Source organism: Cupressus sempervirens, chromosome 10 (assembly GCF_028749045.1).
Source record: "Cupressus sempervirens isolate cs-2001-9-10 chromosome 10, ASM2874904v1, whole genome shotgun sequence".
NCBI lineage: Eukaryota > Viridiplantae > Streptophyta > Pinopsida > Cupressales > Cupressaceae > Cupressus > Cupressus sempervirens.
Genome location: NC_143127.1, coordinates 602,222,729 through 602,240,831, shown reverse-complemented (window position 1 = coordinate 602,240,831; position 18,103 = coordinate 602,222,729). Strand labels below are relative to the sequence as shown.

Below are 18,103 nucleotides of genomic sequence, written 5' to 3'. Positions count from 1 at the left end.
AACTTCCCACATGTGCAACAAGTCCTTTGTCAATTGATCTTCCCGTATTTCTTCCCTATTGTCCTCGACATCATTGTCAATCACCAACACTTGTTTGAATGAATGGCCCATTATTCTGTCATCCTTCCTATTGTCCTTCCGTCAAATCTCCATGTTTGAACAAGCAATGACACCAAAATGTTTTCTCCCTATGGGGTATATCTTCTAATACTTAGAGTAAAAAGGAATATAGATATAACACATTTAGCATAGTAGTTCAATTTAGAACACATAGAATGGCAGAAAGATATAACTTTATTCTCAGGTGTAATGCCCATACAATCATCCTTTGAATCGGTTCCTAAACCATACATAAATAGTGTTAGACGACTGGTTAATACTGCCAACCATCAGCAACTGACCCAACCTCTTTGGAACAACTGATTAAACTACCAAATACTAACAAGACTAACAGAGTATTAATTCTTTATTAGCGGCAGATTTGTCATCCATAGGGAGTCATTTCCTTATATTCTTCTCATTCCTTTCTTCTCTTCCATTAATTCTTCTTGATTCCACCTTCCATTTTCTCTTCCCTACTCTCTCCCATTTAAAATGAAGTTCTCTACTCCCTTCTTACATCTCATGTTTGAGGGAGTCACAAGTTTTCATTTTATACCTTTTTCATTAAATTAAATAAATTTTTCTTAGGTTTTTTATTAAGCAAAAGCAAGTTTTGAAGGGACCCGAAACCCTTTACAACGAGATTATAAAAGATTAAGCATTGAAGCACCCAAACATGCATCAGACTAAACCCCCAAAAAAATAGTAGTACAAAGTCCAACAACAAATGAACAACAAAAAAGCCAGCACAAAGCCAACGAGACCCCAAACAACAACCAAAAGAACAAAATTAACCAAGTTTCTTCAAGGTCATCACAACCTCTTCTTCTATTTGACTCATTAATTGAGCCACATTTTTTATTTCTTGAATACCAAGAGGTAGGGAGACCACTTTCTTCTTCAAGTTGGCTCTGGTTCTTTTTTCGGGACCTTGAAAGTCAGCAAACAACCCTTCCTTCTCCTGAACCAGGTTGATGATGGCTTTCCCCTCGTAAGAAGATTCAAGCCTGTCCACTAAGGCTCTCATATTTTCAGCTGAAGATTGCATCATCTTGAAGCTATGATCCATGATATTCTTAAGGGTATCATCACTCTTGTCCACCCTCTAAGTCAAATCTTCCATCTTGGCTTCCATGATTTCCTTTGCCTTTCCATCAACTTCCACATAATCTAACAAATTTCCTCTCATTAGAAATCCATAAAGCATAGGAATTGGAATCAAGGAAAGTAGCCTATTTGGCCTTCTTAGCTTTTCTAGAATGTTGCAAAAACTCAGCAAACAAGGTAGGACACTTAAGGTTCAGACTTTTTATTTTGTGAAATGCCCATCTCATAACCCTAAAGATGTACATGGATGAAGCCTTTGTCGTCTGTAACACCCCTAAAGTAGCCTTGCATTTGTCCACAAAATCATCAAAACAAAGTTGAACATAAGAAGCCCTATGAGTGCCTTTCTCATTGGGGGATTGCTCAAAGTCCTCAGGGAAAGATGGAGACACAGGCACATCATGGTAAACCTATGTTACCTGGAGACGCGTTTCCAGCCCTAAGCCTGGAGTTTCGGAAACCATCCCCATTTCAGGGACTTGGGGACGGTTGGAAACCATCCCCATTTCTGATAGCAACAATAATTGTCCAGAAATAAATTGTTGTAGCTGATTACTGCCCAAACAAGATGGCTGCTACCCCTCTGGGAAGATTTGGCACAACAAATTCGGTTTTCCTCCAAAACCCACAAGAAAGGGCTCTAAAGTCTAATCTATGGCAGATTGATTCTCTCTTTTGATGTCATCCTATGTTTCAATTCTTAGAGGATAATTCGATTTGATGCTATGTTCTATGCTGATTTGATGAATGAAATTGATAATTTTAAACTATGTTGCTATGATGAATGTGACAATGTTATGTAATTCTGAAATTCATGAATATATATAGCTGGCCCCTGCCGTCCCCTATTTCAGCCAAAAAAAAACCATCTCGGAAACCCATTTCCTCGTACCCCTATCCCCCCATCCCAGAAACTCGGGGTAACATAGTGGTAAACTGAGCTCTCATGGTCAACTAGGGTCGAGACTTCATCCTTGCCCTTCTGATCTCTATTCTTACCTCCACTACCAAAACTAGGGGACACGATGACCACTTTGGAAACACGGAGCCCTTTGATAGATATATCCTTTCTTCCAACACTCAATTTCACTGTAGATAGAGGAGTCAAACCAACTGCAGCAGACACACCCTTGTTGGATTCCCTTGCCCATCATAACCCTAAACATGTAGAGGGATGAAGCCTTTGTTGTCTAAAACACCCCTAAAGTAGCCTCATGTTTGTCCACAAAATCATCAAAAGAAATTTGAACAGAAGAAGCCCTATGAGTGCCTTTCTCGCTAGGGGATTGCTCAAAGTCCTCAGGAATAGATGGGAAACAGGCACATCATGCTGAAACAAGCTCTCATAGTCACCCATAATCAAGACTCCATCCTTGCCCTTCTCATCTCTATCCTTACCTCCAGTACCATAACTAGGGGACACAGTGGCCGCTTTGGAAACAAGAGACCCTTTGATAGATATATCCTTTCGTCCAGCAATCAATTTCATTGTGGACAGAAGAGTCAAACCCATTGCAGCAGACACACCCTTATTGGATTCCCTTGCAAGCATAAAAGTAACCTTTTTCCCTTTCTTACCCAAGGGTTTAGGCACATCAAACCCTTTGACATTCACACTATCCTCCTTTCTCACCTCCTTAGCAGAAATAGCAGTCTTAGAAACCCCAATCTTCATGGTCTTCTTGTTCACCAAAGATGAAGGGGAATCGTCCTCCTCATCACTCTCTTATGTTTCAATACCCTCCTCACCCTCAAACTTCTTCACACTAGGCTCTTCAGTGGCCTTTTTGGTAGGTAAAAGCTTTTTTCTTTTTAATTGAAGGAGGGGGAGAAACATCATTGTCATCCTCAATATCCCAATCCTTATCAAGACCTTCAGAGACCTCTTCGCTCCTTTTTGGTATCAAGAATGTTTTTTTTGGGAGTCTCGTGAATTTTGGCCTGTAAATGTTCATAATAAGTAAAACTAGACCTTGATGAAGAATAGGATTGCTAGGGTTCTTTCTATGATCTATTATGCTAGTAAGAAGAGATGAAAGGAGAAATTATAAGAAAGGAACAAAAATCTTGTGCCTAAAGTGATTTTGTAGAATAAAATGATAGCCATGGACTCTAGAATATCTCCTATCAACAACAAAATATTCCATAATGGGCTTTAAAACTTCTGCCCATAAAGCCTTAATTTGCTTTGGTTTATAGTAGGTGTGTTGGTGTCGTTAAGAAGTTAGTAATTACACTTTACTAAAGTTCACTTGGGATAATGCATTTGCATGTTAGTTGTGATATAGACATAGGAGTTTGCATTCTATTTTAGCACATGGTGTAGGAGAAATCCACTTGCACTTAGTTGTCTCATACCTTCTTGTTTGTGAGCTCCACCTTTTTGTTCTTATCCTATGTTCCCCGAGGACGCATCCCCCCCACCCAAAAAAAGCAAGCGTTTTGGGGATGGGGATGTCCCCATCCGAGGATGTGGACTTGCATCCGTCCCCAATGTTTTAACACAAAAAATTTAAAAAAAAAAAAACAAAAATGTCACTTTTTCTGTCCCTGATTGTCGTCCCCGAAATCGGCAAATTTTTTTTGCCATCCCAGAAACCCGTCCTACTGTCCCCTGCCGTCCCCGTCCCGGAAACTCAGGGGAACATAGTTCTTATCACATTATCATCCTCTCATTGTTGAACAACTAGGATGGCCCACCTTTAGTGGACGTGATTACACCTTATCTAGTTGATAGGTTATCACTTGCATCACTCCTAGTTATCATGCATTGCCTATATATTTGGGCACATTTGCATTGTACATATTTGATTATTGGGCATCTTGATCCATTATCCTTTGATCATTATTGAAATTCTCATTTGATTATCATTGTTTCTCTTATTAGTGTTATCTCTTGAGTTTCTAGATCTTGGCATTGCATTCATTGCCTTAAGCAAATTCTTCCAAGGTGTTCTCAACTTTAATCAGCATCTCTTTCTCCTCAGTTTTAGGAAAAATCTTCATGGCTTCATTAGAGACTTTTATGTCCTTAAAGAACATCATTCCTTCCATGGATAAGCTCGTAACCTTGACGCTGAGCTTCTCGTAAATGACCACATCTTGGCCAAAAAGCGTTATGTTCCCATTATTATAGCCTTCACCAAAATTCTTAGCGATCTTCCTATTGAATCTGTGCAACTTTTCCAAGTAATGGGTTACCCTTCCTTACTACACCAAATTTTCACCTTATTTTTCCAACTCTACCAAGATACATGTTTGACCCTATTTAGATCTCCTCCCATATTGAAAGATGTAGAGTTCAGAAAGTGCTAGTTCAAGTTGTGAATGACAAGGGCCAAAATAGAAGTTATCATAAATAGGCCCAAAAATGCTGACAATAGATGCAAGGTATAGGTGGCAATAATGAGTGGGTGCTCTGTAAGACGAACACCACCTCTGTCACTAATTCTAACATTGCTATGTGTTGCTTCCATCATTACCTATAACCTTTCCAACTCTGCCATGAAATGAATCATATATAAGGAGAGACATCGTATCATTATTCAAATTAAATTCCCCTTCTCAATTTTTTTAATTTTGAAGATGGACCCCCATATTTATAAAGCCATCTGTCACCTTGTTAGTCTCTATTTTTATTATGTTGTATTTAATTTTATTTTTTATTAAGATTCTATTTTTATTCTCTTAAATTTTTTTAATTTCTTATCACTGTTTATTATTATTTCAAAAAGCGGACATTGCAAATTCTTCTAAGGATTAAGACAGTCACTTCATGAGCTTGTTTAGACAGAAACTAAGGTCACCCTTAGCACCAACATATAGATGGCCAGAACCAATTGTGAACAAATGGATGGTAAGGTGTTTGGGAGATTGTGTTGCTGACCAACAAAGACTTAGCTCAAGTGACTCTATTTGGGCAAGCATTGTGACATGCCAGCTACCACACATCAAACAAGATGACATCGTTCATGGTTTGTATGGGCACTAAGATCAAAGCTTGATTCAATTTGGCAAATACTAGGGTATCAAGAGCAAGTGACATAATCTAACAAAGGCAAGACATTTATAAGTCACACAAGAATAATCTCTAACAAGCTCGAAACCAAAAAAATATGTATGCAAACCATCATAGGATTGATAGAACATTTGAGACTGGAGACATCATTTTTCAGATTGTAGATGTACAAGCAATCTTCCCTAAAGGCAACTGGATCAGATAAGCTCAAATCAAATAATATAGGTCTTATAAAATTTGAAGAAGGATTGCAGAGTGGCTTGAGTTGGAGCTTCCAGGGGGAAGCGAGATACATAATGACTTTCATATATCTTGCCTCAATAAAACATTAAACTAACATATAGAGCCCACAATTGAGTTGATCCTAATTGATGAAGATGGAAAACTAATTCTGATTCCCAAAGAAATCATGGATGTGAAGGAGAGGGAGCTGAAAAACAAAAGCACCGAGGAGTACCTAATTTGATGAAAAGATCCAGAAGAAAATGCAACAAGGGAAGGCTCATAGGCATTGGAACATTTGAACCTACAATTGCTTTAAAACAAGCAATTTTGCACAAGATGGACTTGTCATGTCCAATCAATAAATCCATGCATATTAGATTTGTACTTTTTTCTTCCTTGTTTCTATAGATAGAATATCTTCTCTCTCTTGACTATGTCTTTTCTTCCAACTCCACTCTTCACGTCTTAGGATTTTTAGACTCCTCTACCCTATTATACCTTCCATTTCTTGCTTGCCTCACCATTGTCTTAATCAGACTTCTCCATCCAATCATGTCTATTGTTTGACACTCAATGCCTCACCCTTTAGTTGAGTCTTGTGTCATGGCTGACTTTTGATCCCAAATAATTCTACTAAGATTTCATTTCCCACAGAATTTCCTAGCACATGTCACATTGCTTTTAGTAATTTATTTTAGCTGTCGTTATTTCCAAAGTGGAATCTTTCTTGTGTGTGATCACTGTTCAAATTTAAAGTTGTGGATATACATGGTGGTTGACCTATCTATTTGTGGAGGATATAAAAGGTTGAATAAATTTAATCTAGAATCATCTACACTTTTATCAAATTTCTTTCAAAATCTGTTTTGAGCACCATAGTTCAGAATGTGAATCATAGGATGACAAGCCAAACAATTTCATAGGGAAATGTTTGCATTTGAGCTTAACTGGACATGAACTTCAGCCACATTATATTGATCCAATTCTCCATTGTTCTAAGTACAAGTTGCTGCTGTAGTTAATGATATTGCAAAACTATTTGAATGTAATACAGTCATTATCATAATGAGAAAGAGATTGGGATTTAAATATCTTATTTGGTGTTGGTTATAATAAGACGATTGAGAGTTATTTCTATGACTCGTTGTTTGAATGCAATGATATTCTTGATGCACAGATAGTAATTTAATCTAAGTTGCCTTATATCTGAGTGAATGCTAGGGCCAATAGTGTTGTTATCTAAATAATAAGTGTTTTTGAGAAGTTAAGAACTGGATTTTGCATTATTGATTTGGCCTAGGGCATTACATTAAACATCTAAGAAAGCACCAAAAAGCTAAACTAGAAGCACAAAACATGGACATACAGAAAAGTACGTAGGAATATAGAAAAGGTCAAAGAACACAATACATTTTCAAATTCCATAGGAAACGGTTTGATTTTCAGCTTGGCATACCTTCACAAAATGCCATGTCCTCTTCCCAATCCTAGCCAGCAGTGATACCTAGCCTTTTTCTTCCCTAAGGCTAGAGTAAATAAATAATAAGTGAATGATCATAAAATTAATTAATAGGCCCAAGCTTATATATTATAACATAATTAATTATTCAAGGTGAACTTAAGACCTAATTCTCAATCATTGGTGTGGGGCCACTAGGGTAGGTGGTCGATTGTATCTTCTTGGCATGGCGGTGAGAAAAAAGAATTATAAACTGCTGTTTGAATTGAGTGATAGAAGGAAAGAATGGGAAAAATCGATTTTTTAGAGCACTAGAGTCTACATAAGGAACCACATGGGAAGAGGGTGATTCGTTCTGACGACTTCATCTTATTTTTGATCTTTGAAAGTATTTCTCAACCTTCCACGATGCAATCCTGCTTTCAATACCCAAGTTTGGAAGTTTGAAAATCAACCCCATGGAAAGAATCCCAAAATTGTCTTGGTGTTTTGGTTGGTTTTGATCGCTAATGATGATTTTGTAGATTATGACTTGTGATGAAGGCAGTGTTTTGAGGTTATGTTGAACTTGAACTTTGAACCTCGAAGTTCAGAGGTTCTGTTTATTGTACAAGGTAAATGGATGTTTATCGCATTAAGATATTAGAATGTAACACAGAACAGATACTTTATTCTTATAAGCACATTTGCAACTCCAATTCCAATGATGTTCCATAGAAACCATTAGGACGATGTACATATACTTTCCTGAAGGGATGACTCAACCATCACGCGACCTTTTGAATACCAATTCTAGCCATCAGTTATAATACTTTCTACCAACAACATCACCCCCCCCCCAAAAGTAAAGTCGTCTCCGGATGACAAAATAGAGACAACTTATACATCACAAAAAAAATATGACTCAATAGCTAATCCACTAATTACATCAAAGTTGACAACTAAGAAGGACGTGCCCCTGGTGTGGTAGACGTTCGTGCTCTAAGCTCATTCAGCTTTGCTTGTAGCTCACGCACTTGCCCCATCCGTACCTTCAAATCTGCTTCAGCCTCCATTTGAATCTCCAAAGTTGTTTGCATCATCTTGGCAATCTCTTCCAACTCTACCTCCTTCTCTGCTGCCTCCTGATGTAGTTAACTCTTCTCTCGCCTCTCCTCATCTAGCTGAGCCATAAATGTTGTCATCTCAGATACCCAGGCTCCTCTTTTCGACTTCCGAACCGCCTTCTCTACAACTAGATCCGTCTTCACTGCTGCTAACCTAGTAGCTGACTCCTCCCGAGCCCTCTCTGCTGCTACCTGGTCTACCTGGCTCCTCCGAAGAGCATAATAAGCATTCCAGTTTATCTGAACTATCTCCTGAGTCAAAGCCTCTATGCGGCTCTCCACAACCGGCTCTCTAGTAGTGGCCCAATCCTGGCGCATCTCTAAAGTCTCGCCTCTGGGCCACCCACGCTCCTCAAAGTAAACTAAAAAGGTAGCTGAGCATCCTACTCTCATGAAGGATATGATGTGCTCCAGCTCCTGTATTACTGAATCCAATGCATGTGTCTATGCAAAGACCACTACTTGGCAAGCCTAAGTCACTACATTAGTGAGAAATGGCTCCACATCCTCTCCCGTCGATGCCTTTGGCCCCATTGTAGGCTGTTAGGTGCTCATAGCCGTCTTCACTACTTCTACCATCTGCTTAGTAGTGTTATCCGTGGAGAAGTGTGGTATCTCATCTATCTATGTCGGGTGACTCTCCTCCACCTGTGTCTGCATGCCTATAAGATCTCCTTCTGGGGCTACTTCATGCGCAGGTGTGAGAGAGAATTCCTGTCGCTCGTGGTGTATGTGTGCAGTTAAACCTTGTACTCAAGTACGTGCTCAACTTCTGAGATTTACTTGCTCTGCTCGGCTCCTCAAAAACCGACGTTGCTAACAATGCTACATCTACTGTAACCACTACGTCCGAGCCTACTACATCCAAGTGAACATCGGACATTCTCAAACCCTCACCCGTTTCTACCTGTAACGATAACTTCATCACTCCCTCTTCAGTGTCTATCTCATCATCAGGTATAAGTATCTCAACCCCTACCTCTGGTACGACTGGATTTGGTAGTGTTGTATTGACTTAAGGCTTGGCACCCCCTGAAGATGCTAATGCTGTTGGTCGGGCTGATGGCTGGGGGTGCTAGTCGTGCTACTAGTTTGGCTGCTATAGTGACCAGAGTCATGACCATGGGCTGCCTAAACTGTCCAAAACCAAGAATATAAACGCCTGCAGGGACTAAGTGTGAGTGAGAGGTAATTGTGAGGGACCTCAAAAATAGTAGTGGCAGTGTTGTAATAACCTTGACATCATCGTCATCATCTTCATCCTCCACTTCCTCCTCTGAGTTCTCAATGTCCTCGGAGGATGTGTCCTGCCTCCCACAATCAGTTTTCCCGTGCTCCGAGCTCTCTACGTCCTATCGTTGCCTCTTCTGTTCGATGGCCTTCTGCCCTCCTGGAGTGTCTAGATGTTTCCACTACATAATCAGAGGAGGCTCTCCTAGTTCTGTCGAACCTGGCTTGATCTCTAGCCTATCACTGGGTATTATCCGTGCGGTAGCGTCGAGAAATAAGCCGATGGCATAGTGTGGCATATAAAATGTTTTGTGTTGCAGCATCATGAACTCATGCATGTACTCAACTAGTAAGGATGCCCAGTCATATACCCTTCCATTCATGATACCATTCATCATGGTGACCTGTAGAAATGAGAAGTCTGATGCCCTACTCGAATCGGTGAGTCTACTCTTTACTAAACCTATCAAACAACGCCAATGTCCTTCCTGCACATCAGATTTCTTCAATCCCCTTCCCTTCAAAGAATCCATTATGGCTTCGCTTTTTGCCTCCGGTCGTTTCCCACATACTAATTCTACCAGCTGCTCCTTGACTCTCCAATCGAGTTTCTTTGGCTTGTTATTGATTTTCCTTCCTCCTTGCGCATGACTTAGTATACCAAATACCCTAGTGAAGTCTGCAGCTCTCAAAGATATCACCAAATTCTGTCCCAAATAAGGAAATGAGCTTGATCGCGAGAATCTGTCATAGGTTTCCAGCATGGTGCAAAGAAAACCCTCAAAGTCGTGAATGCAGAATACTAGCATCCGCAGTGCCCATTCCACCTTTGCACTCTGTATGCTCTCCTTTGTAAAATGGTCATTCGAGATCTCCTACCACCATTTCTATACTTTAACTCGTTCAAACCCTCAAATGTCACATTTTGAGGTGTGAGGTATGTAGTTGCAGCCGGCTATGCCCTTGCCTGCTTTTTGCCTATGCTGCCTGCAATCTGCACTCCTAATGGTAAAGCCTGTACATTCTTGTTCATTGTGCTACTTGATGAATCTTCTTCTAATTTCTTCTTCCACGCTCTCTTCTTGGGTGAATGCATAATTGTCACCTCCTTTGTCTTTTTATGTGAAGAAGACAATAACGGTTAGGTAAGTTGCTTGACTCTTTCGTCAACTTATCCCAACGGCTCTTTTGCTTCCATACGGCTCTCCTTTGCTCATGTGCTATGTACGGCCTCTCTTGTTCTTGTTGTCATACAGGATGCTATAATCCGCATGATGTGCTCTATCCAGCAATTGTCAATTGTCACCTTGGTCGTATGAAAAGAACCCCTACACTTTGTTTCTCTATTAATGTTTGTCGTACTGTACTATTTAAGTTCGATAGGCCTTTGCTTGCTATGTATTGCTCTATTATGTTCATACACTGTATGGTAGTCTTTTATTGTTGTGAAGGGCTTCCCATATCCTTACGTCTGTACGGTGAATTTGATGCATAAATCGTTCTCTTTCTAAGTCATATGGTATCCACATGTAGCATTTTCTATCTACCTTCAAGTCTATACAGGGTATATATGCCTTTTAAGTTCGTAGGTTGTTCTCCTATTTGACCGTATGGTTCCTCCTTGACCATACGATGGTTGCTCTCCTCCTTTACTATACGATGTTTGTCTGCTTTAGATCTTCATCTGTTTTAACCGTACAGTGTCCTCTCCCATGGTCGTATAGTGTCTTTACAAGGTCGTACAATGGTCTCCTTCCTGCTTTGTTGTACAATGGTCACTTTCCCTCTATACTTCCCTTATTGCCATATGGTCGTACGGTCTCCCATGCCCTTTCAGTGTTCTGACCATACAATAAGTTTAGCTTTATGAACTTCTTCTCTGAGCCATACGGTAGATAGTACGGTACTTAATGGTGTGATAGACATTTGTGCTCTAAGCTCGTTCAACTTTGCTCGTAGCTCACGCATTTGCCCTATCCGTACCTTCAAATTTGCTTTAGCCTCCATCGGAATTTCCAAAGTTTTTTGCATCATCTTGGCAATCTCTTCCAGCTCTACCTCTTGTTGTAGCTAACTCTTCTCTTGCCTCGCCTCATCTAGCTAAGCCATAATACTTTCTACCGACAACAGGTTCAAGTTCAAAGTTCAATATTGGGCTCGCAAATTTCAAAGTTCAAAGGTTCAAATTCAAGTTTTCGGCATGGAGGTTCAAGGAGCACCATCCAAAGTTTAGAATTTGGAAGTTAAAAATCCTAAAGTGCGGGCAAAGGAGTCCAATTCAAAGAGAGAGTTCGAGACCTGAATCTAGGTCTTCCTTAATGCATATTGAGCATCACAAACAAGTGTCAAATCCAAATTCAAGATTGGATAAAACCTCTTGTGACCAACTCACTGATAAGGCATCATCCTAAAACTGCAGGCAAAACCATGTATATGTGAACTCATGTATGGGAAAAGATCGAGATTGAGATTGGCTTTCTGGATAAAATTACAGTTGTAAAGACTGGAAGAAAGATCAATATATGAGCAGAATGCAGATGGCAAGGACTTGGCATGGAAGTCTTAGTGACAAGTGAAAGGGATATGAGGTTTTATAATCCCGATATACCCAAAGGATATATAACATGGCCAAATACTTCAAGATGATTCATATCATGACTCACGTGTCTAGGGGAGTTTCACACCATTTTGTTAGGTAAAATGACACCATGTTCAGGTTGATCCCTAAATGGAAAATGCGTAAAGTGAACGTATCAAAGGAGCATGCAAACTGTTTGTCAGAATGCCCGAATACACCGCAATAGTCTATGAAAGAGGATGACCAATTAGGACAGATGGAGGCTGCAGACCACACATTGTAATGGCATCATGACATAAAATCCATATGCAAATTAGAGGTGTACCTTCGATGGAACCATATGGAAAGAAGATTAATAAGTAAAAGACCCAATTCCTCATCAAAGTTGAAAAAATATAAAATTCAAGGGAGCAATTACTTGAGTAGAGTATGAGGTGAAGAATTGTGGCTTTGACAGTCTCGAGAATGGTGATATTTCACAACTTGGTGCCATGTATTCCCAATACAAGTTGCCAGGTAATGGAGCACGTAACACTTAATGATTGGGCGGCTACTCAAAAGGGATGTCCTCTTGCCTTAGTTGGGCTTGATGCAAGGGATCATGTCAAATGAAAACAATAGAGAAGGAGGTATAAGCCTATTGATTTCTAACCCAAATCGCTTGAGAATGTTTTATCATTAAGGGATCCACTATTTCGTGGTCTACAAGATGAAACAAAATATGAGGAGCTAGAGATCTTCATCAACCAAAGTCGATTTACACATCCCTATTGAGCATGTAGAATGTGTGCTAAGTGTTTGATAGAATGCTCGAAGCCAGTTCACATCCTATGTCCGCAACTATGAATGAAGGAATGAGTTTTAGATAAATCATGTTATGTTGATAACCGATATCATTAAAAGATTTTTGGCTCGCTGATAATCGGTGATGAAAGCATCTCCAAAAGCACCAGACGTGCTCCTCCACTTGAATGAAATCAGACCATTGATACATGGAATGTGTCTGCAAGCTGTTTGACAGAATGTCCCCATATCAGGACAAAGCAAGTGTAGGGGGAAGTCCCTCGAGCAATTAAGAAGGAATAATAGTATGCTTCGAGCCCGCATATCTATTCATAGAGACACTGTTCAAACTCATGATGCAATGTTGATGACTATGTCAGGGGTATTCAAACAAACTTGTACAATTATTTTTCTTGACTTTACTGATTTGTTGATTGTGTTGACTTGATCAAATTTATTTGTTTGTCATCTCAACTTGTTTGCAAGGACTATGGTGTTTGTTTGTTTTTTAAGGTTTGGGCATTAAAGCCAAACACTACATGAGCCTAAAAATTGAGTAGATGTTTTCTTTTGAGCTGTTTTTAAATGAATTTTAACTGACAAAATAGATAATTGTGATTTAAACTGAATGCTGGATTGTATTATTTTAGCGCAAGAACTGAATACTCAACTCATAATTTTTGTGTTTTGACCAAATGGAGCTACAAAAATTTCATGAAAGAAACTTTTTCTCTTTTCAGTTTTCTATGCAATTTGGAAACGGTTTGTATTGTTTTTTCTTGTTTTGCATTTGCTTGATAGAAGACAATACTATCAAAATGATAGTAGAATTTGCAATTCAACTTATATTATTCTAGTGAAAATAAAGAGAATCTATCAAACTAAATACTAATTTGAGAAGCAACAATAAAATGTTACGGATCCAGGCAAGACGAAGATAAGATAAGATATATTTATTAATGTCCAACAAAAGACCACAAGGGTCTAAGGGACTAAAAAACGTGTAAGGCAAAAGCCAGCAGCAGGGGCACCAACCGGTGTCCACAGATGGAACAAACAGGAGAGCAAAAGAACAAAACAAGAAAAGACTAAATACTCCTCACAGGTCAAAAGTAGTCCAGAAGTGAAGGATACAATACAGGGTGAGAGCCCCGGATCGCCTCAGAGAACCGCTGGAGATAGGGTGATGTTGTCGAGTGTATCCTCTGCGAGACCTCACAAATCTGGCGTGACCTGAAGAATGGCCAAGCGACCACTTCATCCCCCGTGCAGGAGACCCAGGAGTGAAGAAGGAGGTGATGAACTGGTCTGATGTCTGCCTCAACGGGAACTTAAGTTGTAAAATGTGATCACGAAGCCGCGTGGCCTCCTGGAGATAGCGGGCAAGACACCATTGATCGGTGTACCTGCAGAATGAAAAAAGGGTCCTGCACTCTCTAAACAAGCAGTAGAACCTCCCCCTGATCTGATAGTAGTTGGGGTAACAAAAAACAAAATTGATTCACTATTCTACTTGCTATTCTAGCCTCTCTTTATTGAAAACATGCTATTCTATTCCAGTCTTTTCAGAATAACTGAATGAACTACTCCAACAGTTTGTAAAATTTGAACCTCGCACTTAGGAAAGTGCAATATGCTAATACAAAGATTTTTGCAATGTGTCCTTAGTCCTCAAGTTTCTGCATCCTCCCTCCTCTCCAATCTAGGGTACTTCATTTGATGAAAGAAGCAAAGGGAATGGGAACACAGAAGTCAAAGGGAAATGATCATGAATATTGTAGTATTGTTCAAGGAGCTTGGAATCTTCAAAAATGGTGAATAGAAGAGCCTAGAGACTGTAGAGAGCATATGTGTTGTAAGCATGACTTGGTTTTTTGCTTGAGAACATCCAGAATTGGCTTTCAAACCTGTTACAATGACTGCAAAAGAGAAGGTAAAAACTCATAAATCCAAGAGAGGCAACCAAAGCAACAAAAAACTTTTGTGAATTCATTTAAAGGAGTATACATAGGTTCATATTCACAATTAGGGGGATAGAATTAGGACTGAGTTCAAGGCCAAAACTGAGTGCAAGATGGACAGAATTCTGAGTTTTGATATCCCAAATGGATTGATAAAATTGCCTGTTTTGCCAGTGGCAAACTTCCTAGGCAACTTATAAGTCATTGAGGTGATTTGAGACTGCAATGTCTGATTCTGTCATTTAAGATCCAAAAATAAGGTTTTTAGAAGGAATAAGGGGCATGCAATCAAAGCCGGCGAACATGAAAAAGAGCAGGAAAAGGTCCCAGGAGCTGACTGAACACTTCCTCAAAACTAGAAAAAGCTAAGAGCGAGTTTCATTCATGCCTTACGGATTGTGTGTTGGACTATGCATCATTGGACTACTAAGTATGCCTGTCCAATTTTGAACACTTAAAGGTTCCACTAAAATTGAATATCTATTGCATTTCCATCTCCTTGAGCTCAGGATATAAATTCCGAACTTATGAATAATCTCCAGTAGGAATGGTTGCACTGAGAAGGCCCCTATTTCAAGTCATATTGTATCACCCCCATTTGTATCTTTCTGCTTTCTTTTTCTTCATTACATACCGATTTGTATTTTTCTGTTTTCTTTCATCAAACTTAAGGCTATCTCACTTGCAAAGTAGAGCTTTTGATATACAAACCATTATCAGTTCTACTTTATATCCTCTTAATATGCCTTCTACACCTGTGCCTAGGTTGTACCCAAAGTTAATACTAGGATGTGATTTGCAACAATTTTTCATATAATTTTTCTATATTTTATTATTATATACGCATCCACATCATATAGCTGTAATCTTCATTCCTAAGTTTGAGATTCCCCCATATAGCCTGCTTTACAATATTCTATAGCTTAAATGCAGCAGCCTTGTCATGGTTTAGCATTTTGAATGATTTAGTTTGGAGGATTCAAGTTTACTTGGTGTAAGGCAGGGGTTAAACGTGTGCACCAAACTAGTTGGACACCCACATTCTAGCATGCATTTGTGAAATGCTAATCTTGGTGATCCGGCAAATTCTTCAAATAACCTCTTACTCTCTAATATTTGAAGAAATGCACCTCTACTAACAGTCCATTAATAAAAAATACATCATTAGGAGAAAATACAGTTTCCTTGGCTTAAAATAAGGCATATCCAGCTATTCATAACAGGTGCAATGTTCTGCAGAGATCGTTGCCTTTTGGATAAAGTAAATGACAGAAATTAAGTAGTTTATCAATTTCCATGGACTCAACTATCTGAAAGTCTCTCTATTTAGTAATTTCATGACTGCAGTTCGAGCTATTCAAGAATTTTTTTCGGTTTAGTAAATTGGTAAACATTCACGCCCATTGGCAAGTACACTATCAGGCTTAGTATACCATATGGAATCCGGATAATGATCCCCATCAAGGGGGTTTTATTCTGTCCACGATTTGCACCCACTTTGTCCAGTTTATGGTGCCTGCGTTATCAGCATTTATTCTACCTGGGACTTGTGCCCAATTGTCCCAGGTTTTAGCCCACGTTATCCGTCATTTAACTGGAATGCAAGCACATCCAGACATTTAAACGCGAATATTTAACTAAGCCAGACTCTGATCCTGACCAATACCATGTCATTGTTTCACCTTATTATTAGACCCCAGACGGTTTGAATGTTGGAACACGCCATTTTGAATGTTTTTCTTCCGTGACCTTTACTACGTAATCCTTATTATAGATATTCACTGTCTAATAGCATACACATCCCCAGTCATACAAGGCATTGCAAAATCCAATCTAACCAAATTAACAGGTTGGGGAAGCAGGGAAGGATTTAACTTACGTGATTGTCTCTCCCCTGTCTGCAACAACAAAATTATTCCTGGTGAAGAACGACAAAACCTCACCAGCAATTTGATTTGGCATCTTCCCATCTTCCTTAGAAATAAAAAATGTCTTCTGCACAATCTGCCCATATATGCATAACACACAATACCCGCCAATATAAGTTTTAAATAAATGATAATTTCTTATACAGCGATATGCTATAATTGAAATAATGAAAACGAAAAACCCATATGCCACGTACTAGCCATCAAAAATTGAGTTAGATATAATTGTGGATTTCTCAATACAAAGATTCACTCCAATTTCCATTGTGAAAAGAAAATATAGCATACCACATGATAACCGTCAAAATTGACTTTCAAATAGCTCAAAATTCATCATTAAATGATTCACTGGAATTTCCATTGTGAAACGAGAATATATATGCATATCACACGATACCCATCGAAATTGACCTTCAAATTATTAAAAATTCATCATAAGAAGATCCCCTGCAATTTCAAGAAAAACTAAATACTGGAATAATCGAAAACAAGTACCTTGGACTTTGTGGAGCGCTTGATAAGAGACCAGAGACCAGGCACGGAAAGCAAGAAGAGACCCAGTGAAGTATAGTAACTAGCTTCAGAATACCCACTGTTTTCTGAGAGCCAAAAAAGTGGAGTGATGTCAGTAGTCAATGCGTTAAGCTTGCAAGGTCTGCAGCTTCTTCTGCGCTTCGAGACTGTGTTTGAGATGGAGCAATTGAATGAGAATTTGTTGCAAGAGCAAGGGATGTTTATCTGTGAAGTGGAAGTGTGATTGAAAGAAATGGGAAGAGCAGATAAGGTTGAAATGTACAGAGATGACGAGGTTTTAGCCATTGATAAACGCCAGCCTAATATCCTTTAGCCATTCCCTGTCCCTCTTCTACACTCTTGCGTAGAAAGGAGAGGAGGAAATTAGATGGCACCTGATTTATCATGGAAACGAGATTTTATCGTTCAAATTAGCAAAAATTGGGTGCTGGTACCTTCTCTGTCAGTTTGTTTGATGGCTGAAATGACGTAATGTTTTGGATCAGCTGCTAGTCAAATTTGGGGTTTGGCGCTTGGTAAAGCTCTTCAAGTAGGTTGTTATGACTTATTAACGTGCTTCTCTATGAGATTACATTTCTTATAGCTAATTTTTAATTATTAGTCCCTGCCTTATATAGGCAGGAGACTTATGTTTTCATCTAAATTATGGCAATTAATCTTTGTCCATAAAAAATTGATTATATAGTATAGACTAAAGTAGTTAAAGTAGTTGACATTTTATTTTTTATTTATTTTTATTAAAAACAAATTTCTGATTGGTTATATCAATTTTTGCTAGTGGTTTATTTTTTTTGCAAGCAAAAATAATTTTTTTTCACTTGTTGCGTTCGGTTGGCTTATGTACGGTCAGCAGAAATAAAAGCAGTTATCAGAAAATAATTATTAAAACTGGACAGATCAAAAGCAAAGGACGTAATATGTACCCATTTAATTAATATTCTTTAAAGGTTGCATTTAACATTCCACTTGGCAGAAATAAATATAATCACTTATTACATTTCCCTCTACAGTTCTCGCAAAACCCACTGCAGCGTTCTAAATTGGTGTTTAAATCTTTCAGACTGGTACCTCT

General features: G+C 38.9%; 1 protein-coding gene across 1 annotated transcript in view; it reads right to left on the bottom strand.

The window, feature by feature from the left end:
* CCB1 (cofactor assembly of complex C) overlaps positions 1-17,538 on the bottom strand; it is a 55,864-nt gene extending 38,326 nt beyond the window's left edge. The window contains exons 1-2 of the mRNA XM_089805394.1: positions 16,993-17,538; positions 16,449-16,573 (exon numbers count right to left, since the gene is read on the bottom strand). Of these exons, the coding sequence (XP_089661520.1) occupies positions 16,449-16,573; positions 16,993-17,316 (449 nt within the window). The 5' untranslated portion in view covers positions 17,317-17,538. The remainder of the gene's footprint in view (positions 1-16,448; positions 16,574-16,992) is intronic.
* Positions 17,539-18,103: the final 565 nt, after the last annotated feature.